Raw genomic sequence first — 23,403 nt, forward strand, 5'->3', positions numbered from 1 at the left:
AGAATACACACAGAAATGTGTTCAAAACAAACATAGCTCCATGAATCAGCCAAAAACCAGGCACAGATGTGAAGCAGAACATATTCCCAAAGCCAAGACCCCTCCTCCCCGCCACCCCCATGCTGCTGGCCGTGGTGGAAGTGGCTGCCTCACTTTCCTCTCTAAGTGGAGCAGCCCGGCTTGTTTCCTGAAGGCTCATGTTGAGTCATGCCTCTGGGGGAACCTCATGTGTGCCCCGTAAGATCTCCTGTCTGGGGGACCACTGTCCTCCCCAGGCACAGAGCTTGTCTGCACTCCTTGCCCGGCTTAGAGTCCCTCACCTGCTGCGCAGCCTCAGTTGCCTGGCCCATCTCCTTTCCCAAACTCCTGGCCCTGTCTCAGCTGTGGTGATGTCACCCCAGCATGGCTGCAGGAGGCATGGACCCTCTGGCCGGTAGTCCCAGGACTGCTGTACCCAGTGCAGGGCCCGCCTGCTCTGCAGTCCTGCCACATTCAGGGTCTTCCTGCTCTGCCCACCATCGTGGCTTCCAGGCTTACTGGCTTCTTTTTTTTTTGCTGTTAAGATTCATTTTCTTTTTATTTGAAAGGCAGAGAAAAGGAGAGGCAGAAACGAGCTGTTTCACTGCACATGGCCCCACACTTGGAGGAGGGCCAGGTTGAAGCCACGAGCTTCCAGGTCTCCCACGCAGGTGCAGGGTTCCACGGCCTCAGGCAGAGAGCTGCAACAGAGCTAAAGCAGCCAGGACACAAACTGGTGCCCATGTGGGATGCTGTGGTGTCACGGGGTGGCAACTTTACCCACTACACCATAGTTGCATTTTTTTTTTGTTTTTTTAAAGATGTATTTATTTATTGGAAAGTCAGATATACAGAGAAGAGGAGAGACAGAGAGGAAAATCTTCTGTCTGATGATTCACTCCCCAAGTGAGCACAATGGCCGATGCTATGCCGGTCCGAAGCCAGGATCCAGGAACTTCTTCTGGGTCTCCCACACAGGTGCAGGGTCTCAAAGCTTTGGACTATCCTGGACTGCTTTCTCAGGCCACGAACAGGGAGCTGGATGGGAAGTGGAGCTGCCGGGATTAGAACCCGCGCCCATATGGGATCCCGGCGCATTCAAGGCAAGGACTTGAAGGGGAGCTGCCAGGCCACGCCACTGGGCCCAGCTCTTTTTTTTTTTTTGTTAAGAAGAACTCTGGGGCTGGCCAGCCTTGACCTCAAATTGCATTGCTGTCATGGTGTTGTCACCCATGCCCTGTGCTGCTGTCCCCTCCCACCTGTCTGCAGCTCAGATGGCCCTGCAGACCCAAGCCGAGCCTCTGTCCATGCTGCCTCTTGAGTGCCTAGAAGGTCTCCAAGGCCTGCGCCCTGAAAGCCGTGCCTCGGTGTCAGCAGTTGCACAGCCACTCCGCTGCTGCCATGCCCGACTCTGTCCTCAGTGAGCCCTGGCCTCCTCAGCCCTGTGGCTCTTTACCTGCAGGTCCGGATCAGGAGCAGGCCCTTTTGGCCTCATCACCACCGCCTAGCCTACTCCTCCTTGCTTCTCTGGAGGATGGCCTTGAACTTCTGCCCCTTGCTCCTCTGTCACTATGGTCCTTGCAGCGGCGTGTGGAGTGTGGCGTCATCCTGTTCTTCAGCAGCCTTCTCACTCCAGACAGCCACACTGGCTTGACCTCTCAGTGCAGCGCCTCCCGCCTCAGGACCTTTGCACCCGTCGAGCTCTGTCGGGAAGAGTCGTCCTGATGGCCCCTCCTTCCTCACAGTATGGCTTTGTCAGCACGCCCTGCCCTGCCTCACAGAACCCTCACCACTCAGCTGCTTCCTCGCTGCTTCTCTTGCAGCTCTTCTCTTTGCACCTTCTGCTTGGCTCTGTGCTCTGAAATTCATTCTTCCTTATTGAGAGCTGTAATTGCTTTTAAAGATTTACTTATTTTTACTTGAAAGGTAGATTTACAGAAAGAGAGAAAAAAAGAATCTTCATTCTGGTTCATTTCCCAAATGGCTGTAACAGCCAGAGTTGGGCCAGGCTGAAACTGGGAGTGAGGCGCTTCTTCCAGTTCTCTCATGCAGTTACAGGAGCCCAATCACTTGGGATATCTTTCACTGCTTTTCCAGTCACATTAACAGGGAACTGGATCAGAAATGGAATACCTGGAACTTGAACCATTGCCCATCTTGGAATGTCAGCACTACAGGCTGAGGCTTACTGTGCTGTGCCACAGTGCTGACCCCCGGGAGCTGAAATTGCTTTGTCCTGGCACCTCCCCGAAAGTTGAAAAGTGTTGATGGGATTAACATCAAGAGCTGAGCAGTCACAGGAAACAGTAATCCACCTTTAGGGGGCGCTTTAGCCTCACAGTCAGCCAAGAGAAGATGGTGGCCTCTCTACAGGTCTCCAGGAATGCCCAGAAAGACAGGGGCCAGGAACATTCCAGGGTCCTTGGGGAACCTGGGGTGTCCTTCCCCACTTCCTGAGTAAGTGAAGCCTGTTCCAGCTTGGTCTGAAAATAAAAATCAGGGCCAGTGAAGTGGACCCCTTCAACATTGGGATCCCATTTGGGCACTAGATCAAGCCCCAGCTAGTGCACTTCTGATCCAGGTCCCTGCTAATGCGCCTGGGAAAGCAGCAGAAGATGGCCCGAGTGCTGGGGCCCTGCCTCCCACACAGGAGACCCAGATGGAGTCCCCAGCTGAGGGCTTTGGCTCGGCTAGCCCTGTCCATTGTGGTCATTTGGGAAGTAAACCAGTGCATAGAAGGTCACTGTCTCTGTCTTTCAAATGTATAAATAATTTTTTATAAAATAAGAATGAAAATTCATAAGACATGGGCTTAACTGTTATGTTAAAATAATAATTAAGAAAACTTTAGAAATCCTTGAAAACTAACAAGTAAAAAGAATTTTGAGGATTCCAGCCGCTCGATGTAAGAATGTAGAGATAAATTGGAAGTATACAGGTGGCACTCACTTTGGTGTTGAAAGTTGTGAGACTTGTGGAGAACTTCCAGTTTCTTTTGAATTGAGAGGCAATGACAGTTCTCCATTGCTGGTTTACTTAGGGAATATCCACAGCATCGCTGGGACTCGGTCCAGGTCTCCAGTGTGGGTGGCAGGGACCCTCAGCACCTGATGCCCCCCAGGCTTGCATGGACAGAATGGTGAAGGTGGAACCAGGAGGGGCATGGGAAAGCCAGGCACTCTGCCACGGGCTGGGGGCATCTTGGGCAGCGTCTTCACTGCTGCCCCAAACAGCACCCCCTGGAGAAAGTTTGAGTTCAAATTGGTAATTATATTATAAATTTTTGAATTGGGAAGTGTCCTGTAGTCTAGCAGATGATGAAACCTGCAAAAAATGACACTTAGGCCCGTAATACTAACTGAACTCACTTGTTATTGTTAAGAGTGAAGTAAAAGGGGCCCGGCGCGGTGGCGCAAGTGGTTAAGTCCTCGCCTTGCATGCCCGGGATCCCATATGGCCGCCGGTTCTATCCCGCGGCCCCGCTTCCCTTCCAGCTCCCTGCCTGTGGCCCGGGAAAGCAGTCGAGGACGGCCCAAGGCTTTGGCACCCTGCACCCGCGTGGGAGACCCGGAAGAGGCTCCTGGCTTCGGATCGGCATAGCATCGGCCGTTGTGCTCACTTGGGGAGTGAATCTTCGGACGGAAGATCTTCCTCTCTGTCTCTCCTCTCTGTATATCCACCTTTCCAATAAAAACATAATAAAAATAAATCTTAAAGAAAAAAAGTAAAAGGGGGCTGGTATTTCCAGTCCACTGTCCTGCTGATGCGCCCAGGCGGCAGTGAAGATGACCTAAGTCCTTAGGCTCAGCCACCCATGTGTGACACCAGCATAGGGTCGTGGCTGCTGGCTCCCCCCGGCCCAGCCCCAGCACCCGCAGCCATTGGGGAGTAAGTTAGCACATGGATGCTCTCTTTCCCTCTTTGTCACTTGCTTTTCAAATAAATTTTCTTTTTTTTGTTTTAAGATTTATTTATTTTATTGGAAAGGCAGATGTACAGAGAGGAGGAGAGACAGAGAGGAAGATCTTCCATCTGATGATTCACTCCCCAAAGCATCTGCAACGGCCGGTGCTGTGCCAATCCAAAGCCAGAATCCAGGAACTTCTTTCCAGATCTCCCACACTTGTAAAGGGACACTGTGACCCTAGAATGTCAGCGAGCACAGGATGACAACTGATAGGATAATACTTGTATGAAAAGAGTGGGTGCCATTCATATAGCTACATGGATATCACTTGTACAAGGACAGTTGAGTGGACAGCATGTGAATGAGGACTCTTGGTGGAATATACAAAACAAAAAAGTTCCAAACAAAAGTATAGAAAGAGTTGATGGGTTTTGTTGATAAGCTCCATACTTCCTCCCTTAGCCTATATGACCACCAATTAGAGTCCATGCGTGTTATTATCAGCTTCGTGCACCAGGTCCCTCGTTGCAGGACAGCAATACTGGGTTTTTCTTTTTCTCTTTTAGAAAATTGATTTGGGGCCCAGCACGATAGCATAATGGTTAAGGTCCTTGCCTTGCATGCGCCGGGATCTCATATGGGCGCCAGTTCTAATCCCAGCAGCTCCACTTCCCATCCAGCTCCCTGCTTGTGGCCTGGGAAAGCAGTCAAGGACGGCCCAAAGCCTTGGGACCCTGCACCCATGTGGGAGACCCAGAAGAAATTCCTGACTCCTGGCTTCGGATTAGCTCAGCTGCAGCCGTTGGGCTCACTTAGGAAGTGAACCATCAGACGGAAGATCTTCCTCTCTGTCTCTCCTCTCTTCTCTGTATATCCACCTTTCCCAATTAAAAAAAAAAAAAGTAAGCCTTGCCTGTGCCTGCAGTGTTTCAGGAGAGACAGGGTGAGGACTGCAAGGCCTGGCCTGACCCTCTCTGGGGATACAAGGTCTTGAACCCCACTGTCATGGACCAGAGATCCTGTACTGCAGCTGTAGCAGTGTTACCTTCAGGGCCAGCCCAGGATGCTGACCCGAGCGCTGAGCCTAGAGGGGCCCACGGCAGCCCTGGGAGGGAATGTGACAGAATGCTAGCCACCTGGGTTGCAACACGGCCTTGGCCATAGGGGCTGAACATGGGCCTCTGAGGGCAGAGCCATGTGCACGGACATGTCCACATGGGTTTTTCCTGGGGATGGGGGGTGCTTTGTCACAGACCATAAAGCAGATGCAACAGAGAATGCTGGAGCTGAAGAAGACCCTGCAGAGGGAGCTGGTGAGTGCTTGGCCACCGGACCCCATCGGTCCCTGCTTCTAGCCAATCCTGGGGGTCTCTGGCAAGTCAGGTGTCCACCTGTGTGACGCTGCCCCCAACAGGAACTTGCCTCTGAGAAGAGCTCTGTGAGCCCGGGCACATGCCTGCCCTCCGAGCCTGCATCCTCTGGGACTTGGGTTCCCTCCAGGAGAGTTCACCTCCTCACAGACCAGAACAGTGCCCCCTGCTCCAGGCTGGGCTGCTTACTGCGCTGGGGCCATGCCTCGCTGAGTCCCCACTGACCTCACTCCCTTTGCTGGGTTCTGGCCTTGCTTCTCAGTGAGAGCCTGCTTGCTCCCCGCTGGGCTGGCTTGGGGAGCAGGGGGACACAGGTGGGTCCCCATGAGGAGTTCAGCCCCTTTTTGAAAGTTGTAACGTAGTGTCTTTTCCCTGTGGTGGTTGGGTTTGCTTTCCAGAAAATCAGACCTGACAGTGAGCTTTTTGATGTCCGGGAGAAGCCTGGCCCTGAGCTGTCACAGATGGCACCATCGGTTAGCAATCACACAGACCTCAACGACTCACGCGAGATCAACTTTGAGTACCTTAAGCACGTGGTCTTAAAATTCATGTCTTGTCGAGAGTCCGAGGTAAAGGGGCTGTCCTGAGCAGCCGGGCGGCTCGCACCTGCATGGTTCCCCGCCCCCTTCCTCCCCACCTTCCAACCAATTGCACACGCGTCCCTTTCTCCTGCTGGGTCATAGGCAGTTGAGGCAGAGCAGGGCACCAGCTCCCTGGCCCGCCCACCTGGCAGGCTGGCACCTGCCCTCTCCCAACCCTGCTGATCCCGAGCTGGGGGAAGGAGCTGTGGACGCTATCCGGCCTCATAAGACCCGAAGCTTGCCCACCTCATGCTTCTTGCTAATGAGGAACAAGAAATGTGGCCACCCAGCCCCAATGCCCCTGCCCTCCAACACCTGCTCCCTTCACCCTCACTCCTCCCAGGCCCCTGGCAGCAAACTTAAACTTCCTTTCAGGCTTTCCATCTCATCAAAGCTGTGTCAGTCCTGCTCAACTTTTCCCCGGAGGAAGAGAACATGCTGCGAGAGACACTGGAGTACAAGGTAGCATTCTCCACTGCCGTGCAGCCTTGCAGGGCCGCCATCCACGCCAGGCATGCCAGCGGCTCACCTGGGCACCTGGCAGCCCTTGCTCAGCAGTCCCTTGTCACCTGTCTTGTCTGTCATTCCCCAACCATACTAGGGCTCTTGGCCTTGCCGTCTTCATGTCAGTGCTGTGCCCACAGCCAGGGCAGGAGGGAAGGGCTCTGTCACGGGCTGGTGGGTGTGCGGGGGCTGCCTCCACCCCTGCCCCAGGCCTTCCCCACTCAGACACCTGTTCTGTTTCCAATGCAGATGTCATGGTTTGGGTCCAAACCAGCCCCCAAGGGCAGTATCCGGCCCTCCATCTCCAGCCCTCGAATACCATGGTCCTAGGGGGGCCGCCGGGACGGAGCTCCGTGGGGGACGCTGCTTCTGTGAGAAGATCCCTGGCATGTCGGTGCGGGTGGGTGTTTAATCCCTGTAACCGCAGTATTTTGTACAAGCGTCTGAACGGTGTTTACAAGACTCAAGGCCCGCTTCCCTGCAGGCTGACAGCACCTCCAGAGGGAGCTGCTCCTGTGGCACTCACCTGGCGGGAGGGGACCGGCCGGCACCCCGCCTGCACCCGAACCCTCTACTTAAACCTTAGCACGTGGAGTCACAGCACGGGCTCCTAGCAGGTGGTGGTGGTGGTCGTCGTCCCATGATGATTGTCACGTCTCAAGAGGATGCTGGAGGCGAAGACCACCCAGGGCGATGTCTCACTGTGGACACCCGCCTCGTTCCCAGCCCCTGTCCCAGGCTGGTGGCTGGGCAGGGCACTCTCCACTCAGGGGTGTGGGCACAGAGGAGTCAGGGCAGGTGTCTGGAGCCCTCTCAGGAAGACCTCCAGCCTCCCAGCTCGCAGACAGGCGCTGGTGGAAGATGCAGCTTTCTGATTGCGTCTGCATTTCACTGCAAGAACTAACCAGTGTCCAGGCCCCCAGTGTAGCACCAAATACACTCAATTGCCTTTGGAATGAACTTAACTGTCCCAGATGGGTTGCTGGTAAACCATTTTGGCTCTTTGCTATTATCGACATGTCTTCTGTCTCAGAACATTCACTTGACGGAAGTCCTTCAAGGAATCGGCATCCAGGGGAAATCATTCTGACACTGGGATTCCTGTCCCCGTGGTCCTGCTAGCACCCCATGACCTCTGCTGCGACCCCGAGCCCTGCCCCCGGCCAAGGGTCACCACCTTCGACACAGACAATCGCCCCAACCCACTCCGTCCCCTCCCCCGGCCATGTCCTCCCTCCTCCTGCCCATGGTCTTTTACATGCCACCTGCTCCCAGTCCACAGCCACTTCCCTTGCCAGCACAGCCACAGTCCTGGTGACCCTGGTGGCCCGGAAGAGCCTGGGTTTGTTCTATAAGGACACACCCTTACTCCGGATGAGGCAGGCCAGAGTGGCTGGAGCTCCACTTAGGTCAGTGTCCATGATGGACAGTGGTGTGTCTGTTGTGCTTCGGGTCAGAGCCCCAGTGTGTGCATAGACAGGGACAGCCCTTAGAGCTGCCAGCCTGGATGAACCTAGGCCTGCACCAAGGCTTCCCAGCACCCCTTTGCCCTGCCCCTCAGGTCACCTGCCTCCTGCTGGGGCGTCCACAGGACTGTTTACCTGCTGGGCACAGGAGACGGGATCCCTTCATTCATGAAGGACTGGCAGCCGCACACACGTGCCTACGCCTGGGAGGGTGAGGCTCGTGTGGAAGCTGGCCCACCTCCCCAGGACTCCTCTAGCCCACCCCCAGCTGTTCTGGCCCAGGGTGTCCCTGAGTGTATTTGCTTAGGGAGGGAGGAGGCGCTCACTTGGATTCAGGGTCCCCTCCTGCATGTGGAATTTCCCTCAGCTTTAAGAGGAAGAATGGAGTAGAGACTTTGTAAGTGACTGATGCACTTTGGCTTGTATGAAGCGTCCTGTGACTTGTATGAAGGCCGCATACGCAGCCCTTATTGAATGCTGGCTCTTGATCCCTGTTGTACATAGGACTGACTATATCCCCAAAACTGCTGTAGGAGACTCTTTTGTGGTGCAATACACTTTTGGATCAAAGCTCTTCAATTCCAATGCGACTGTGTGGCTTCCACTTGACAGGGTGTCTTAGTACTTCGTCCTTGTCTCAGCCTCGTCCCCCCTCCCAGGAGTCCCAGTGACCCATGCAGGGGCTGGGCGAGGGGCAGGACCATGCTCTGATTTGACCAGAGTGGGTCCTAGGCGCCTATAGGGCAGAAGAGCATCAGGACCCCGAACCAAGTGTGGCCATGACCTTGAACAGCATGTATGGGGGCAGCTCTGCCCCTCACAGAGCTCGCTGTTGGGAGTTGGTGGGATACCAGTGTGCATTTTTATTTTTTTTTTATTTATTTATTTTTTTAGATTTATTTTTTTATTATTTTTTTCATTGGAAAGGCGGATATACAGAGAGGAGAGACAGAGAGGAAGATCCTCCATCCGATGATTCACTCCCCAAGTGAGCGCAACGGGCCGATACTGTGCCGATCCGAAGCCAGGAGCCTCTTCCGGGTCTCCCACGCGGGTGCAGGTTCCCAAAGCTTTGGGTCGTCCTCGACTGCTTTCCCAGGCCACAGGCAGGGAGCTGGAAGGGAAGCGGAGCTGCCGGGATTAGAACCGGCGCCCATATGGGATCCCGGGCGTGCAAGGCGAGGACCTTTAACCACTTGCGCCACCGCGCCGGGCCCGCATTTTTATTTTTTTTAAAGATTTATTTATTTTTATTACAAAGTCAGATATACAGAGAAGAGGAGAGACAGAAAGGAAGCTCTTCTGTCCAATGGTTCACTCCCCAAGTGACCACAATGGCCAGTGCTGTGCCGATCCAAAGCCGGGAGCCAGGAACTTCCTTCAGGTCTCCCACATGGGTGCAGGGTCCCAAAGTCTTCAGCCGTCCTCAACTACTTTCCCAGGCCACAAGCAGGGAGCTGGATGGGAAGTGGAGCTGCTGGGATTAGAACCGGCGGCCATATGGGATCCCGGGGCATTCAAGGCGAGGACTTTAGCTGCTAGGCCACAGTGCCAGGCCACCAATGTACATTCTTGTCTATCGCCTGTTACCTTTGCTGGCTCCCATGTTGGCCACTCCTTCCCTGTTCTTGGGGTGGATCCCAATTCAGCCAGTGGATCTCACTGTCCACGAACACATAACCTGCGTGACCAGAGCACTGGGTCCTTGCTACTCCCAGCCGAGACCTGGGCTGAGCTCTTGGCTCCACTGGGGCCACTGCGGGCGTGTGGGAGGTGAACCAGCAAACAGGAGCTCACTCGAAACTGCCTCTCTTCTCTCAAAGAAATATTAAGAAAGCAACTCAGTTGCTGTGTGGGGAGCTCCTGCCCACAGCAAGCCCAGGAGCCTGAGGCCATCCACAGTCACACCAACCCAAAATCATAAACATTAAAGGCAAGAAAAACAGTAAATACTCAGCAAAATGCCGCTGGGCTGTGGCTGCAGCTGGCCACAGTGCTGCAGCAGGAGGGCCTGCAAGTGGCCACACCCTGCTCGCCGGGGACAGCCGGGTGAGGACAGACATGGATGTCTGCTCCTCCCATGTGGGGCTTCTGAACAGCCAGAGTCACCTGTTCCCATTGTGTCCCGCCTAACACATACATGAGGCCCAGCACCATACGGATACTAAGAAGCCAAGAGCTTTATTGATGCAGCAGGCACTTTACAAGGAACCCGAGGGCCTCTGGGCCACAGGGCCACAGGACGGGTGGCCATACAGACCCTCGGGGCTTCTCCACTTGACCGCACAAGCTCTCCCTCCTCCCATGGCCCACACAGACCTGCACCTGCCCAAGCCACCCCTCCCCCATCCCAACAGGCTGTGCCCACAGGGCCGCCTGCCCAGTGCTGCCAGCCACTCTGCACGCCGCGATGTCCGTTCTGCGTCACTGTAGACAAAGGCATAGGCGATCAGATCCTGCAAAGAATGTGGGCAACACAACTTCTCCCTCCACCTCAAAAACGAAAGACATCTCGGCGGCTATGTGTCCTCAGCCGGCAGTCGGGTGTTCCTTAGGAGATGGTCTGTACTTAGTCCCCGCTTCGCCGGCCTGGGCAGCCAATCTTCTCAAGGTACTGAGTCTATTTTTAAACAGTCTTTCTTGCTGTCAGGACTCGAATAATGGAGCCTAGTCCTCCTACTGCTAAGGCCTGTGGAGCAGAAAGAGGACAGGTGGGCACGGGAGAGGCGGTGGGCGGCCATGGGCCCATGCCCACCCCAGCTGCCAGCCCATCAACACACGGCAGTCCTTGGCATAGTGGCTTTAAAGGGCTAAGGACCCAACCTCCCACCCCCATGGCCCCGGGACTGCCACCACAGCCTAGCCCACAGCCTCTGGGACTGGCTGGCCAAGGAGACAGCCCTGGGGCAGGGCAGGGGCACCCGGTGGTATGCAGGAATGACAAGGGGACACACCCAAGTGGAGGAGCACAGCCTTTGCTCGGAGACTGTCCAGGTGTCTACCCAAAGCTTGCTCCTGCTTGGTAAGGCCAGGTCCAGGCTCCCACCAAGGTCAAGAGTGCCACAGCCAGCCAGTGTTCCTCCTGCTGTACCACACCTTGTCACCTGGACCCGAGGCACATGGCGAGAGTTCCCCTGTCCCGCCTGGTGCTGACCATGGCTACCAAGGCGATGCCATGGAGCAGAGCCTGCCCAGGTGCTTCCTGGAGGGATGGGGACACTGCGGGCACGCACCTTCTCATGCCACTGGAGCAGCACAGCACTGCTGTTCTCTGTGGGCTTCTCGAAGCCTTTATAGATGTACTTCATAAGCAGGTCCACCCCGTTGCGGTCCAGAGACTGCACAGCCTGCTCCATCTCGCTGCTCTTGAAGTTGGTGAGCACCTTCAGCACCACGCCCTGGGCTCGCTCCTACAGACGAGACAGAGGATGGGCCCAGCGCCACAGGCCAGCACCCATACCCCACGGCGGCATGGCCCATTTCAAGTTCAGCCTCTCTGGGCTGGAATCCCACAGCACCGCTCATCACTGGGACCACTAAGTTACTCCACTCCATTCGCGGGGCAAGTGTTTCACTGGGTGTGAGCACTGGCCAGGCCCTCAACCTATTTCCACACCCAGTCCCAGCCCTGTCTTGAGTGCTGAGGCCCACCTGGAGGAGGCAGCCCTCTTTGAAGGAAGGAACGTAGTAGACACCCCAGTACAAGTGTAACCTTCCCAACCACTCCACCAGCTCTGACCACACACCAAAGGCTCCCCAGGGCAGGGGCTGTCTGCATGGCTCCTCAGCCAGGGCTGGGCTGCCTCCTTGCCTGCCAGTCCTGGGGTCCCTGTGGAGCCCACCCTGTGCACCCACCACTGAGGCCAATGGAACGAACACTGGGCTGTCCACGGCCCTGAGTGGCCCCCACTCCACCCATTTACCTTCACAGCCTGGTTCTTGGTGTTGATGGGAGAGTTCCGCAAGGCGGCGTGGAAGGCCCGGAGCATGTCCCCTGTGCATCACTGTCAGTTAAGGTCCTCTGGGTCAAGGTGCCGCCACGTACTCAGCACAAACTCAGGACAGCTCAAGAGCAGTCAGTCGGGATCTCGTCCCTGCTGCTGCTTTGCTTCCTGGCGCTGCCTGAGCCGTGTAGGGGGCGACAGAGACGCACTCAGCCAACCGCCCGGTGCCCCCTAAGTTCTGCTCCCCATCCCAGGAAGGGGGAGACCTGTAGCACTCAGCACTCCCTCAGCCAGTACAGAGGCAGCTGCAGGCCATTTATATCTTCTCACATGAGAAAGGAGACACCAGAAGGCACGAAGGTACAGGTGGAGACTCCCTGACAGGTCACTGCTGCTGGGCCTCAGGACAACAGGAAAGACCCAAAGAGCACCCACTTCCATTTGCCAAGACCCCCTGGGTCAGGGAGGCCTGACTGCCACCAGGAGGGACTCTGGCCAGCAGGATGACCCCTCCACCCCAGCCCCAACCTCCACTTAGCAATCCTGCCACCACATTCTGGGCCAACTTCTGAAGACCCAGCAAGAGAAGATGACAATCTGGGTTAGGTCCCCAACGGTGACACCTATTTTAAACTGAATGACATCAGCCCGACTTTCATTTCCTCATGTGAAACACTGCCTTCAGCCAAAAGCTTCAAAAATAGAACAAGGACGGCAGGGCCCACTCAGGTGTCTGGCCACGTGGACAGAGCCCAGGGCGGTCTGAGCCTCCTGGCTTCCTGCGGCAGGTGCCACCTCAGTGGAGCTGGGGTTGTGTCCGGGGCTGTGTCCCAGCAACCCTCCAGGTATCTATCTGGTCAGCAACCCAGCCAGACCAGGGTCAGTTCACCATCACCCCAATAATCTCAACCTCCTCTTTTCTCAGGTGGTGTCCCCAAAACAAGCAGAGCACCAAAGCTTAAGCAGCAATGCTGGTTCGCATGCGCCCCACTCAAACCTGGCACAACTGGCAAGCAAAGTCACCGGTCTGAGTGCTGGGCAGTGAGGCCAGCGCTGCACCCCTCAGAGGCAAGGCCTGCAGTGGCACTGGGGGCAGCAGGGGGGCACCCTACAAGCACATCGCCCAGGAAGTTGGCCTCTGCACATGTGGGCTTCAGCCCTTACAAAGACCCCTACTCCATCCATGGTCTCTAGAACTTTCCAACCATGGCACTAGCATTTTATCATTTCTCTTGAAGACAGGGGAGAGAGACAGTGCATCCACTTGCTGGTTCCCTTCCCCAAAGACCCTAACAGTCAGGAGTGGGTGAGGCTGGGGGGAGCTCTGTCCTCGTCTCCCACACAGCCCCAGGGACCCAGCTTTTTGGATGACCGTCCATTGCCTCTCCCTGCACATCAGCAAGGAGCTGGAGCACAAGTACAACTGCCAGGACACAAACTGGCACTCAGACCCAGGACGCCAGCATCCTGAATTAACTTCACTCCCTGCCCTGTAGTGCTGGCCCATACATTTTAGACCAGAAGGTTCTGGGGTAAGTTCTGTCCTTCCCGTAGGAGGAGGATGAGAACAGTTCTGGCTTCAAGCCACCAGACATCAGTAGCACTTCCAGGGCAGTGACAATCATGTCTCCAAGTCTGGCCAGATTTTGGGGTACAAAATCGGCCCCAATCACCATTCTCCATGGAGGCCCTGAAGCTGCTTCACCAAGGAGTAACAGGAACTGAAACTTGAAAACCTCTGCAGGCCTTGTGGCCAGGCCAGGTGTTCCCACACCGCGCCAGACCACCTTCACATCAGGCCCACCAAAGAAAGGCCCATGACAGTGAGGTCCCTGCAAGGGTCGCAAAGCCAAGTGGCCCAGCCGACCTTCCAACTCTCCCCACTGCCCCTCGCTGCCACGCTGCCTGACTGGTGCTGCAGGTGTCTGAGGCCCCAGGGATGCCGAGGCTGCTCTGCGCTGTGTTGCTGCGGAACGCAGGAGATGGACTGGCTAGCTCCCTTGTCACAGAGGTGGCGAGAGGGTGTGTGACCTAGGCAAGGTCACGTGCAGGAGCCGGTGCAGACCAGGTCTGCGCATGTCCAGCCCGTGTTCTTCCCACTCCCTGGCTTCCCTCCACAGCCATGCGACAGGCACCCCTTTCCCCACCCCAATCCATCTAGCACACCTACACCTGCTAGGCCCACACCCCCAAGCACCGCCAGGCAGGCAGGGTGAGGGCCACAACATGACCTTCAAGTTCCTGCAGCAAGGGGACCAGGGTGGTCCTGGTCCCAGCCTAATTCCCTTTATCTGCGGGGTGACGGAGGAGGGTCCTGGGCCACACACCTGACCCTGCAGCCCCTCTCAGCACCAACCTCCACACACCCACCTTCCCTCCTGGGCCCCTGCCCAGCCCCATCTCACCTAGACTAAGCAAGGTCATCCTGCTAGGGCCGGAAATACAAGTTTGGATCTCCACCTTGATAAACCCGCTCCTGTCCCCCACCGAGTCGGCCTGCAGGTCCAGGACTCCTCCCCAAAGCCGTGACACAGCTGAGTCAACTGGCTGACCCCGGGCCATCTACTGTACACCCTGCCCCGCCCCCCAGGCCCACGAGGGGGAGGGGCGCACGCTTCCTGTAACCCCGTTTGAATAAAGACAAATCCTTCCTGTGAGAATAAGTCAGCTTCCTGCGCCCTAACGGCTAAGGGACCAAGCAGGCTGGGACAGTCACCTCTATTTTTAACCAGTACTCAAAGCCCGTTCACAGCCGCCGCAGACCACTCCTGTGCAGCCGAGGGCCGCGGCTTTGACACCTGTCTGGCTTCTCTCAGCTCTTTCCCCGCCCTGCTTCCTGCACCAGCCGCAGGCCACAAGCTCCGCGGGGCGCAGGCCCTCAAGGTCCACGGCCCCAGGTGGACGTACCAACTCAGCCCTCGCCGCATGCTGGGTCTTTCCGTTTCCCACGGAGGGCTGCCCAGGGGCCCCAGAAGGCCAGCAGGCTGGGTCCGGGCCCCGACTGCCCTCACTGCTCCATTCCTCAGCGGTGGGACACCCCAGCCGCTCCAGCCACCCAAGCCCCAGGACGGCCCGACTTGCTCCAAGAGCAGGAGGCACGAACCAGGGGTGCCCGGAGAAGGGCCAGTCTGGGGGCAAGGGGAGCGGGGGCCACCCGGGGCCGCCCCGAGCCCGTCCACCACGATCCAGGGCCGCGTGGGGAGAACCGAGGAGCCCGGGGCCGGGAGCGACCGGCTGGGGAGGCCGTTGGAGGCCAGCCTGAGGCGGCCCCGGGCCCGGGGACGGGGAGCCCGAGGGGGAGCCCAGGCCGCAGCACCGGCGAAGGATATTGCCGCAGGAGCCCGTCCACCTCGTTCGGGTCCGGGCCTGGCTCTCCCGCCGCTGCCGCCGCCTCCTCTTGCTCGTCCACGAATTTGTTCTCGTCAAACTCGTCGATATCCACCCTGCGGAAGCGTGAAGACAGAGTGTTCCGGGCCATGGCGGGAGCTGGGCGCCGCTCGGCGGGCTCCGCTCCCGGCCCGACCTCGGTCTGCTCCGCTCCGGCTCCGCTCGGCTCCGCTCAGGCTCGGGGGCGGGAAGCGGCCGCCGGCACCGCCTCCGCCTCCTCCGCCCGCTTCCGGCCCGCGCCGGAACCGGAAGTGCACCTGCAGGGCGGAGCCTAGTGGGTTGGGAGTGGTGGACTCCTCCCGACGACCCTCCGACTTCGGGCGGTTCTCGGGTTACGGATGCTGCAACCCCGTGAGCATCCTGCTCCGTGCTTCACTATCCCGTTTTGTGCCCGGCACCTCGGGCCCGAGGCGCCCACTACCCACGCCGAGGGACGGTGCCTGGGGCCCCTGGGATGCCAGGGCTGCTGCCTAAGAGCTTCTTCGTCTTGGGCTAAAACTTAATAAAACTTGGTGTTTCAAATACGCTGTTTTCTTTCTTCTTCTTTTTTCTTTTTGGAAAGTCAGATAATACAGAGAGGAGAGACAGAGGAAGATCTTCCGTCCAATGGTTCACTCCCCAGGTGGCCACAACGGCTGGAGCTGAATCGATCCAAAGCCAGGAGCCAGGACCCTCTTCTGGGTCTCCCACGCGGGTGCAGGGTCCCAAGACTTTGGGCCGTCCTTGACTGCTTTCCCAGGCCACAAGCAGGGAGCTGGGTGGGAAGTGGGGCCTCCGGGATTGGAACTTACATCCATATGGGATCACAGCATATTCAAGGCAGACTTTAACCACTAGAATACGCGCTGGGCCCCAAATATGCTTTGTTTTCATAACTTTGGAACTGTGTCTACACATGAAAAGTATTGCCAAGACCTGGTGTTTTGTCCAGGCTCTGCTCCCAGGTCCTGCTAACACGCACCCTGAAGGCCACAGGTGGCAGCTCAAGTCCCCCACATTAGAGCCCTAGCTGGAGTTTCTGACAGGTGCTTCTGCCTCAACCCGGTCCCCGTATGGCTGCCACCTGGGACTGAGCCAGGAAATGCAAACACACTCATTTTTCCCAACCCTCTCTATCCTCCACACTCTGCTTTTATATGTATATGTGTATACACACACACACACATAGCTTATCTAGACTAGGAGTAAACCTAATTTAGGTGCTAAAAACACAGACACCCACACTGAGAAATACATGTGGGTAGAAACCTTGGGGTCCTGAAAAAAGGTAAGTAAGCGTCTCCTGACAGTGGAAATGTGTCCCTCTGGGCTGGAAATGCCTGTCCTACAGACAAGAAAAAAATTGCATCCGAATAAATGCCATGAAACGCTTTGCTTTGTGGTCATGGACTTTTCAGATTTATTTATTGGAAAGGAAGATTTACAGAGATGGAGAGGAAGATCCTCCATCTACTGGTTCCCTCCCCTAGTGACCACAATGGCCGGAACTGAGCCAATCTGAAGCCAGGGGCCAAGGGCTTCTTCCAGGTCTCCCACATAGGTGCAGTGTCCCAAGGCTTTGGGCCATCCTCGACTGCATTCCCAGGCCACAAGCAGGGAGCTGGATGGGAGGGGAAGCGGGCTGCCGGGAGTCGAGTAGGATTAACCTGCTGAGCCACCGTGCTGGCCCTTCCAGTCAGGGTGGCCAGGCGCCGAGGAGGCCGATGAAGCTGCACGTGCCCTTGGCAGTGATCCAGAGACACTGAACAAGGCCAGAATTGTGCAAAGGGTGGGAGCCGAGCACAGGCCGGGCCTCTCTACAGCCAGGTGCCACTGCAGCAGACAGAGCGGCGTGGGTGCAGAGCTCCGGTCAGCAAGCAAGAGGCGTACTCAGAGGGGACAGCCCTGGCCCAGGTGCCAGCAGTGCCAGGGTGGAGGGCAGAGCCAGCAGCACCTGCTCTGGATCCCATGTAGAGTCTAAGAGTCAGCAGCCCTTCACAGAGATGCAAACCATGCACTCTAACAGCAGGGGATACAGGGCGGCGAAATCCACGCTGCTGCACTTCCATTCCAGAGCCATCTCTTCCTTTCCCCAAGTAGCGCCGCTCAGGCTGTGTGAGCTCCGGCAGAGGGGGCCCGGCACCCCGACCCTGACGGGGCCCGGGCTGTGAGGGGGCCGAGACCTCCGGCTGCGAGGGAGCTCCGGCTCTGAGGGGACCGAGAAGCGGGGACCAACAGCCATGTCCCCGACTCTCAGGAGTCGCAGCACAGCCGACCCTAGTCGCCGCTTCTCCGTCAGAGCGGAAAGGGCGGAGCCGAAATTCCTGAATCGCGCCGCCATTGGCCGCGTCCGCCGCCACCCGGAAGTAGTTGCCGAGATCGGCCCTTCTCTCTTCCTCTTTCCCTCGGAGCGGCGGCGGCGGCGGAGACAGTCATGGTGAGCGCGAGGGAATCGGGCTTCATCCGAGCTCCGTGAGGGCTGGGGGCTTCAGTGAGGGGACCCAGGGTGAGCCTCGGGGGCTCATCTTGCAGCCGGGCCGAGAGCAGCGGGGCAGCGAGGCCTTGGAGCCCCGCAGCCCGCCTTTCTCTCTGCGCCGTCCGACTCGGAGGCGCGCGGCCGCGGCGTGGGTCTGGGACAGTCGGTCCTTCGAGCCCCGGCCGGGTCCTCTCGGGACGGTGCGGAGGCCCTGGCCTGGCGGCGAGGCCGGGAGCCGTGCCAACCCGACCCTTGTGTCGCCCGCAGGCCAAGATCAAGGCTCGGGATCTCCGCGGCAAGAAGAAGGAGGAGCTGCTGAAGCAACTGGACGACCTCAAAGTGGAGCTGTCGCAGCTGCGCGTCGCCAAGGTCACCGGCGGCGCGGCGTCCAAGCTGTCCAAGATGTGAGATGTGGGGGGACGCGGTGGGGGATCCGAGCTTGCAGGGAGCCCGCCCCCCACCCCGTGTCCCTGCCCGCGTGCTGGGGGCCAGTCTGCAGCCACATGGGGGTCCGCTTGCCTAGCTCGGGGTTTTCTCCCAGGCCTCGAGTTCGCTGGGCTTCGCCCCCGAGCTGCAGCGGCGTGGCCAGGCCGGCCTCCTAACAGGTGCACCCCGCCTGGGCCGCCTCCCCTCGTGGCCTGTGGCCTGCCCGTCCCCCTGGGGTGGCCAGCGGCTGGCCCGACGTGAGCCCACCTCGCTCACTGCCCTCTCCCCTCCAGCCGCGTTGTCCGCAAGTCCATCGCCCGGGTGCTCACGGTCATCAACCAGACCCAGAAGGAAAACCTGAGGAAGTTCTATAAGGTGAGCCTGCAGGCGGCCTTCTGCTCTCCATGTCCCAGCGGGGGGCCGGGGCTGGTTCTCGGGGTGCCCTCCATGAGCGCTGCAGGCAACAGAGCTGAAGTTGGGGTCCATCAGAGGACCACGGGGTTGAGAGAGATGAGGTTTCCCAGAGCCTCCTAGGTCCCTGTGGAGCTGAGCCTTGGATCTGAGTGTTAGGGGGTGGCACTGAGTGCCCCCGCCCCTCAGGCCTGGGTGCTGCTGCCCGTTTTCTTGTACCTGACGTCAGTGTGATGGGCTGCGGGTAGACGCTGCTGTCCCCAGCGGGTTCCTTGGCTGGAGCCTCAGGCCGGCTCTTCCGGCCTTGGGCTGCCAGAGCCGGGTCCACCCAGATCACTTGGGACTGGCCCTAGTCACCTGACGGCCACCCAGAGCCATCCTGGCTGGGAAGGGGCCCTTCTTCCCCACCTGGCTCAGCACCAGGTGTTGGCGGTCGGGACTGGCTGGCCCTCCCCCCACACGTGTGGATGTGGAGCCCCGTGTGCTTACAGTGGGGCTAGGCGCTGCAGGGGGGTGGTAGGCACAGGACGGAGGACGGTGGGGACACTGACCTACCACCCAGATGCACTCCAAGGCTTGGCAGGGGTTTGGGGCGCAAAGATCCCGGTCCGCCAGTGTGGTGACCACCCATCTGGCGTGAGGGCCAGGATGGGGTAGGAGGGACAGGACAGTGGCTCTCGCAGGAAGGGGAGCCTCTGGGATGGCATGGCTGCCCAGCCCTGCAGATGGCTGTATCCGGGGATCCTACACTGAGTCAGGAGTGGGGTGCCTCCCACCACAGCCTTGCAGGAATATGAGCAAGGGGGCGGCCCCTCGGGGTGACAGTTGAGTCCAGCCCCCACTATCATCACATGCCTGTCTTCCGCGGCTTCCAGAGGAGTCCTGGTCCTGCGCTCACCCCACTCTGTCTCCTAGGGCAAGAAGTACAAGCCCCTGGACCTGCGGCCCAAGAAGACACGCGCCATGCGCCGCCGTCTCAACAAGCACGAGGAGAACCTCAAGACCAAGAAGCAGCAGCGGAAAGAGCGGCTGTACCCGCTGCGCAAGTATGCGGTCAAGGCCTGAGCCCGGCCAGCGGTGGCAATGCAATAAACACACAAAACACAAAACTTTTGGACACAGCTTCCTGTCTTCCTGCCTGGGCTGGAGAGGTGGGGTGGTGGTGGGCCAGGGATCCTGTTGGGCTTGAGAGACACAGCTACCCTATCTGTGTGCCCTTTGCTGGGGTCGGGGTGAGGTCGGGCCACGTGCAGCGCTGGAACATCCCACAGACCTGCGAGCGCCCAGAGGAGCCGCGGCCCTTGCGTCCTGTGTGGTCTGCAGCCCCAGACACCAGCAGTTTCCCATCAGAGGTGAAGGCACAGGTGTGGGCCACATCCAGGACTCCCTGCCAAAGCACAGCGCTGGTTCTGGGCTGTGGGTGCCTGCTGCCCGGCCTCTCCCATCCCCGGGGCTGTAGCCCTCGCCCTACCTTCACAGTCTGCAGGCACTGCCCTGTGCTGCAGTCCCAGACCTTGACCTGGGAAGAATGGAAGTGGGAGGAGCAGGCCAGGCCAGCATGGCACCCAGTCTGTTGTGGGAATGTCACCCCAGAGTTTGCTGCTAGCCCGTACATGAGGCAACCCCTAGCTTCTCGGGTCTGGGCAGGTGCAGGGGGTCAGTGCTGGGACTGTGAGGTTACCACATGGGAGTAGCCAGCGCTGGCCAGCCAGAGCTCCTGAGGGGAGAAGGCGATACTCCTGACCCAGGTGCTGTGGCCCTTGAGCTGTACAAGCAGGCTGCTGGTTGTCGGCTTCCAGATATGAATGGTCTTGTCCCAGGAACCGGAGGCCTGCAGGACAGACCGCTCAGCCTCAGGACCTGTGTGCTCCCTGGTCCTGAGCCTGGCAGCCCTGCAGCCCTGCTCACCAGGAGGCCCGACGCAGAGTAGCAAAGGCAGCTGATGTTGCCCCGGTGGCCCTCGAGTTCCTGCTGGAAGACCACCGGGGTCCCTGCACGCAGGTCCCAGATGCGCACAGTGGAGTCCCAGGAGCCAGTGGCCTGTGGCAGCAGTGTAAGGACACGGCATGGAGTCCATGCCCTCCCCTGTTGCTTGACTCCAGGTGGGAAAGGGGTCAGCCAGGCTTACCAGACAGTCGCCCCTGGGGGAGAAGTCGCTGCTCTGCACTGAGTCCCGGTGCCCGGCCAGGAGCTGCAGCATCTGGTCCGACTGTGGGAAGAGCCAAGGGCTGTCTGGCATCACAGGTGCCAGGCCTCAGGCTCAGAGTCAGCCCTTCCTTGCACAGGCAGCCTGAGCAAAGCCAACCTGCTGTATTCCTGGGGAGAGGGTTACATCCTGGTATGGGCCCAAGCCCTGGCTGCCACCTACCTGCGCCTCCCACAGCATCACCTGCTTGTCCCAGCCACCCGATGCCAGCTGCCTGGAGTCTGGGCTGAAGCTCACGGTCTCCACACTGCGCTGGTGGCCTGGGGGCACGTTGCCAGGGCTTAGGACACGCTCAGGGACCCAGCAGGGTCAGGAAGGGCGCACAGCCCACTCACCCTTCAGCACGCGCAGACACTTGGCTCTCTCCACATCCCAGAGGCGGATGGTGCTGTCGCAGGACGTGCTGGCACAGAGGCGGCCGTCCGGGGAGAAACGGCAGCACTTGACGGGACCTGGGCAGGAGCGCAGGGCGCCCAGAGACCTCTGGCCTGGCTCCTCCCACCCCACAGCACAGCCCTGTCTCCTGGGACTGACAAAACCAAGGTGGTGGGCCCCAACATGCTGCACCTCTAGCCAGCCACAAAAAACGACTGTGCTTGACTGAGGCCAAGATGGCCCCCCAACTGTGGCTGCAGGGAGGGCGGTAAGGGAAGGCTGATATGTGCAGAGTTCTGGAAGCTTCACAGTTGTGCTCGTGGACAGCTCAGAACTCTGACCTCATGCTGAGCATGGCAGGAATGACCTCCGCCATCACACAGAAGTGGGTTCCTGGGCAGCCTGACATGGTGAGGGCACCAGCTCCTGGTCCAGCTGCTCTGACTGCATGGTGCCTAGTGGACTCTGCTCTAATACTAGATAAGACCCTCGGGCCCCAGCTGGTCTACACAGCCCCCCACCTGTGTGGCCCTCCAGCCTCCACAGCAGCCTGCTGCTGTGGGTCTCCCAACCATACACGCAGCCATCGTCCGAGGCTGTGAGCAGGATCTGGCCGCTGGGGGAAAAGGCAGAGAAGTTGACCTGCAAGTGGAACACAAAAGTAGGTTTTGTTCAGGCATCACCTGGCCAACTAAGCTCCCAGCCTCCAGCTCTGAGCAGGCCCTAAACTGCAGCTGAGAATCTTCCCCAAGCCCTTGGCTTACTCCGACCCAGCCCGAGCTGGGATTGCATTCAGCCACACCAGAGCCAGGGGTCCTTGTTAGAACCAGAGCTTAGAACCCAAAGCCCATTCTGGAACTGCAGCCCAGGGTCTGCCCTGCAGTGTCCCCAGCGGGCACAGTCCACTGCAGCCTCAAGCCTCAGAACTGGGGTCCCCCAGAACACACCCTGAGTCCCCAGGCCCCCAGATGGAGCCCACTGAGCCTCACCTCGCCCCTGTGCTGGCTGAAGAACTTGACTCTCCCCACAGCCAGCCTCCCGGGGCCCCTGCTGGTCATGGGCAACGGCCGCCGACCCGCGGGGCCTCAGGACAGGCAGAAGGGGAAGGAACTGTGTACATGCGTCTCCATGGTAATGAAGGCGGGACGGCGCGCAGCCGCTGTGGGGGTCTTTGGGAAAGCCACCAGGGGGGACGGGGGAGGCAGCTCTGGGCCGGGGCCGGGTGGGCCGCACGCTGCCCACCCCCCGGGATCACGGCCGCTGCCCTAGCCGGACCCTGGGCAGCTCGGGTCGTGCTGCACGCCAAGATGACGCTCGGGGGACACTAGAGGGCGCGCCGGCCCCGCACACCTGCCGGCGCGCCTCGGGCTCCGTCTGCGCGCAGGCGCGTCTTAGGCGCAGGGTGACAACCCCGACAGTTAACCGGGAGCACCCGCCCAGCCCACCAGGGCTGGACCGAACACAGAGTCTGGCACATGGGAGTCGAGAGCGTCTGTCCCCGTGATGGATGCCGGCGCTGGGTCCTACGGGTGCCCAGGGGAGGGGACAGCCCAGGCGGCGAGGAGAGCTGGGTGCAGGGGCTCATCGGGGTCCCCGCGGTCCCGCTCTATTGAGCCAAACTTCCCGCTGCAAAGCGCGAGAAAGCCGCGGGTGCTTGAGGAGGCACAGGAGCTTGGGTCGCTGTCACCCACGTGGACTGAAGTTCAGGCTTTTGACTGCCACCTGGCCCAATTCGAGCGTCTGTCTCTGCCTTTGTGCCTTTCGAGTAACTTGAAATACAAGTGCAGAAAGAGATCCATTGGGGCCGTGGGGTTAGCGCAGCACTCTAATCTTCTGCCTGGTGTGCCGATGCTAAGTGAGTCCCAGCGGCTTCACTTCCAATCCATCTCCCTGCTTGTAGCCTGATAACCGGAGAGAATGCCTCAAGCCCGTGGACCCCCACGCCCACAGGGAGATCCAGAAGAAGCTCCTGGCTTTGGATCAGCTCTGCTCTGAACGTTACAACTATTTGGGGAATGAAGCAGCAGATGGAAGGCCTTCTGTCTGTGCTTCTCTGTAAAATTGCCTTTCAAATAAAAACAAATGAATATGGGCCTGATGCAATGGCTCAGTGGCTAAATCCTCACCTTGCATGCACCAGCATTCTATATAGGTGCTAGTTTGTGTCCTGGCTGCTCCACTTCCCATCCAGCTCCCTGCCTGTGGCCTGGGAAAGCAGTCAAGGACGGCCCAAAGCCTTGGGACCCTGCACCCGTGTGGGAGACCCAGAAGAAGCCCCTGGCTCCTGGCTTCGGATTGGCTCAGCTTCATCTGTTGCCGCTATTTGGAGAGTGAATCGGCGGATGAAAGATTT

General features: G+C 58.7%; 4 protein-coding genes across 8 annotated transcripts in view; 2 read left to right on the forward strand and 2 right to left on the reverse strand.

The window, feature by feature from the left end:
* The window catches only part of GOLGA1 (golgin A1), a 42,594-nt gene extending 34,178 nt beyond the window's left edge, over positions 1–8,416 (forward strand). For 4 of the 5 annotated variants that reach the window (XM_041004614.1, XM_041004615.1, XM_041004613.1 and 1 more), the window contains 4 exons: positions 5,179–5,238; positions 5,694–5,864; positions 6,252–6,338; positions 6,630–8,416. In XM_041004614.1, coding sequence (XP_040860548.1) covers positions 5,179–5,238; positions 5,694–5,864; positions 6,252–6,338; positions 6,630–6,710 — 399 coding nt within the window. In that variant the 3' untranslated portion in view covers positions 6,711–8,416. The remainder of the gene's footprint in view (positions 1–5,178; positions 5,239–5,693; positions 5,865–6,251; positions 6,339–6,629) is intronic. The other variant, XR_005886222.1, reaches the window with a different exon arrangement.
* Positions 8,417–10,009: 1,593 nt separating this feature from the next.
* ARPC5L (actin related protein 2/3 complex subunit 5 like) lies at positions 10,010–15,363 on the reverse strand. Its single transcript, XM_040963135.1, has 4 exons — positions 15,120–15,363; positions 11,770–11,842; positions 11,080–11,256; positions 10,010–10,535 (listed from the first exon to the last, which is right to left on the reverse strand). The coding sequence occupies exons 1-4, from the start codon at positions 15,266–15,268 to the stop codon at positions 10,473–10,475; spliced, it is 462 nt and encodes a 153-aa protein (XP_040819069.1). The 5' UTR covers positions 15,269–15,363; the 3' UTR covers positions 10,010–10,472.
* A 2,159-nt stretch (positions 15,364–17,522) lies between these two features.
* RPL35 (ribosomal protein L35) lies at positions 17,523–19,578 on the forward strand. Its single transcript, XM_040963481.1, has 4 exons — positions 17,523–17,593; positions 17,900–18,036; positions 18,352–18,433; positions 19,385–19,578. The coding sequence occupies exons 1-4, from the start codon at positions 17,591–17,593 to the stop codon at positions 19,532–19,534; spliced, it is 372 nt and encodes a 123-aa protein (XP_040819415.1). The 5' UTR covers positions 17,523–17,590; the 3' UTR covers positions 19,535–19,578.
* An 89-nt stretch (positions 19,579–19,667) lies between these two features.
* On the reverse strand, positions 19,668–22,108 carry WDR38 (WD repeat domain 38). Its single transcript, XM_040962767.1, has 9 exons — positions 22,040–22,108; positions 21,572–21,692; positions 21,011–21,127; positions 20,838–20,935; positions 20,598–20,678; positions 20,378–20,509; positions 20,151–20,300; positions 19,941–19,988; positions 19,668–19,856 (listed from the first exon to the last, which is right to left on the reverse strand). The coding sequence occupies exons 1-9, from the start codon at positions 22,106–22,108 to the stop codon at positions 19,668–19,670; spliced, it is 1,005 nt and encodes a 334-aa protein (XP_040818701.1).
* Positions 22,109–23,403: the final 1,295 nt, after the last annotated feature.

The sequence above is a fragment of the Ochotona curzoniae genome, unplaced genomic scaffold (genome assembly GCF_017591425.1).
Source record: "Ochotona curzoniae isolate NIBS_2020 unplaced genomic scaffold, NIBS_Ocur_1.0 scaffold_3208, whole genome shotgun sequence".
In the NCBI taxonomy this organism is placed as follows: Eukaryota; Metazoa; Chordata; class Mammalia; order Lagomorpha; family Ochotonidae; genus Ochotona; species Ochotona curzoniae.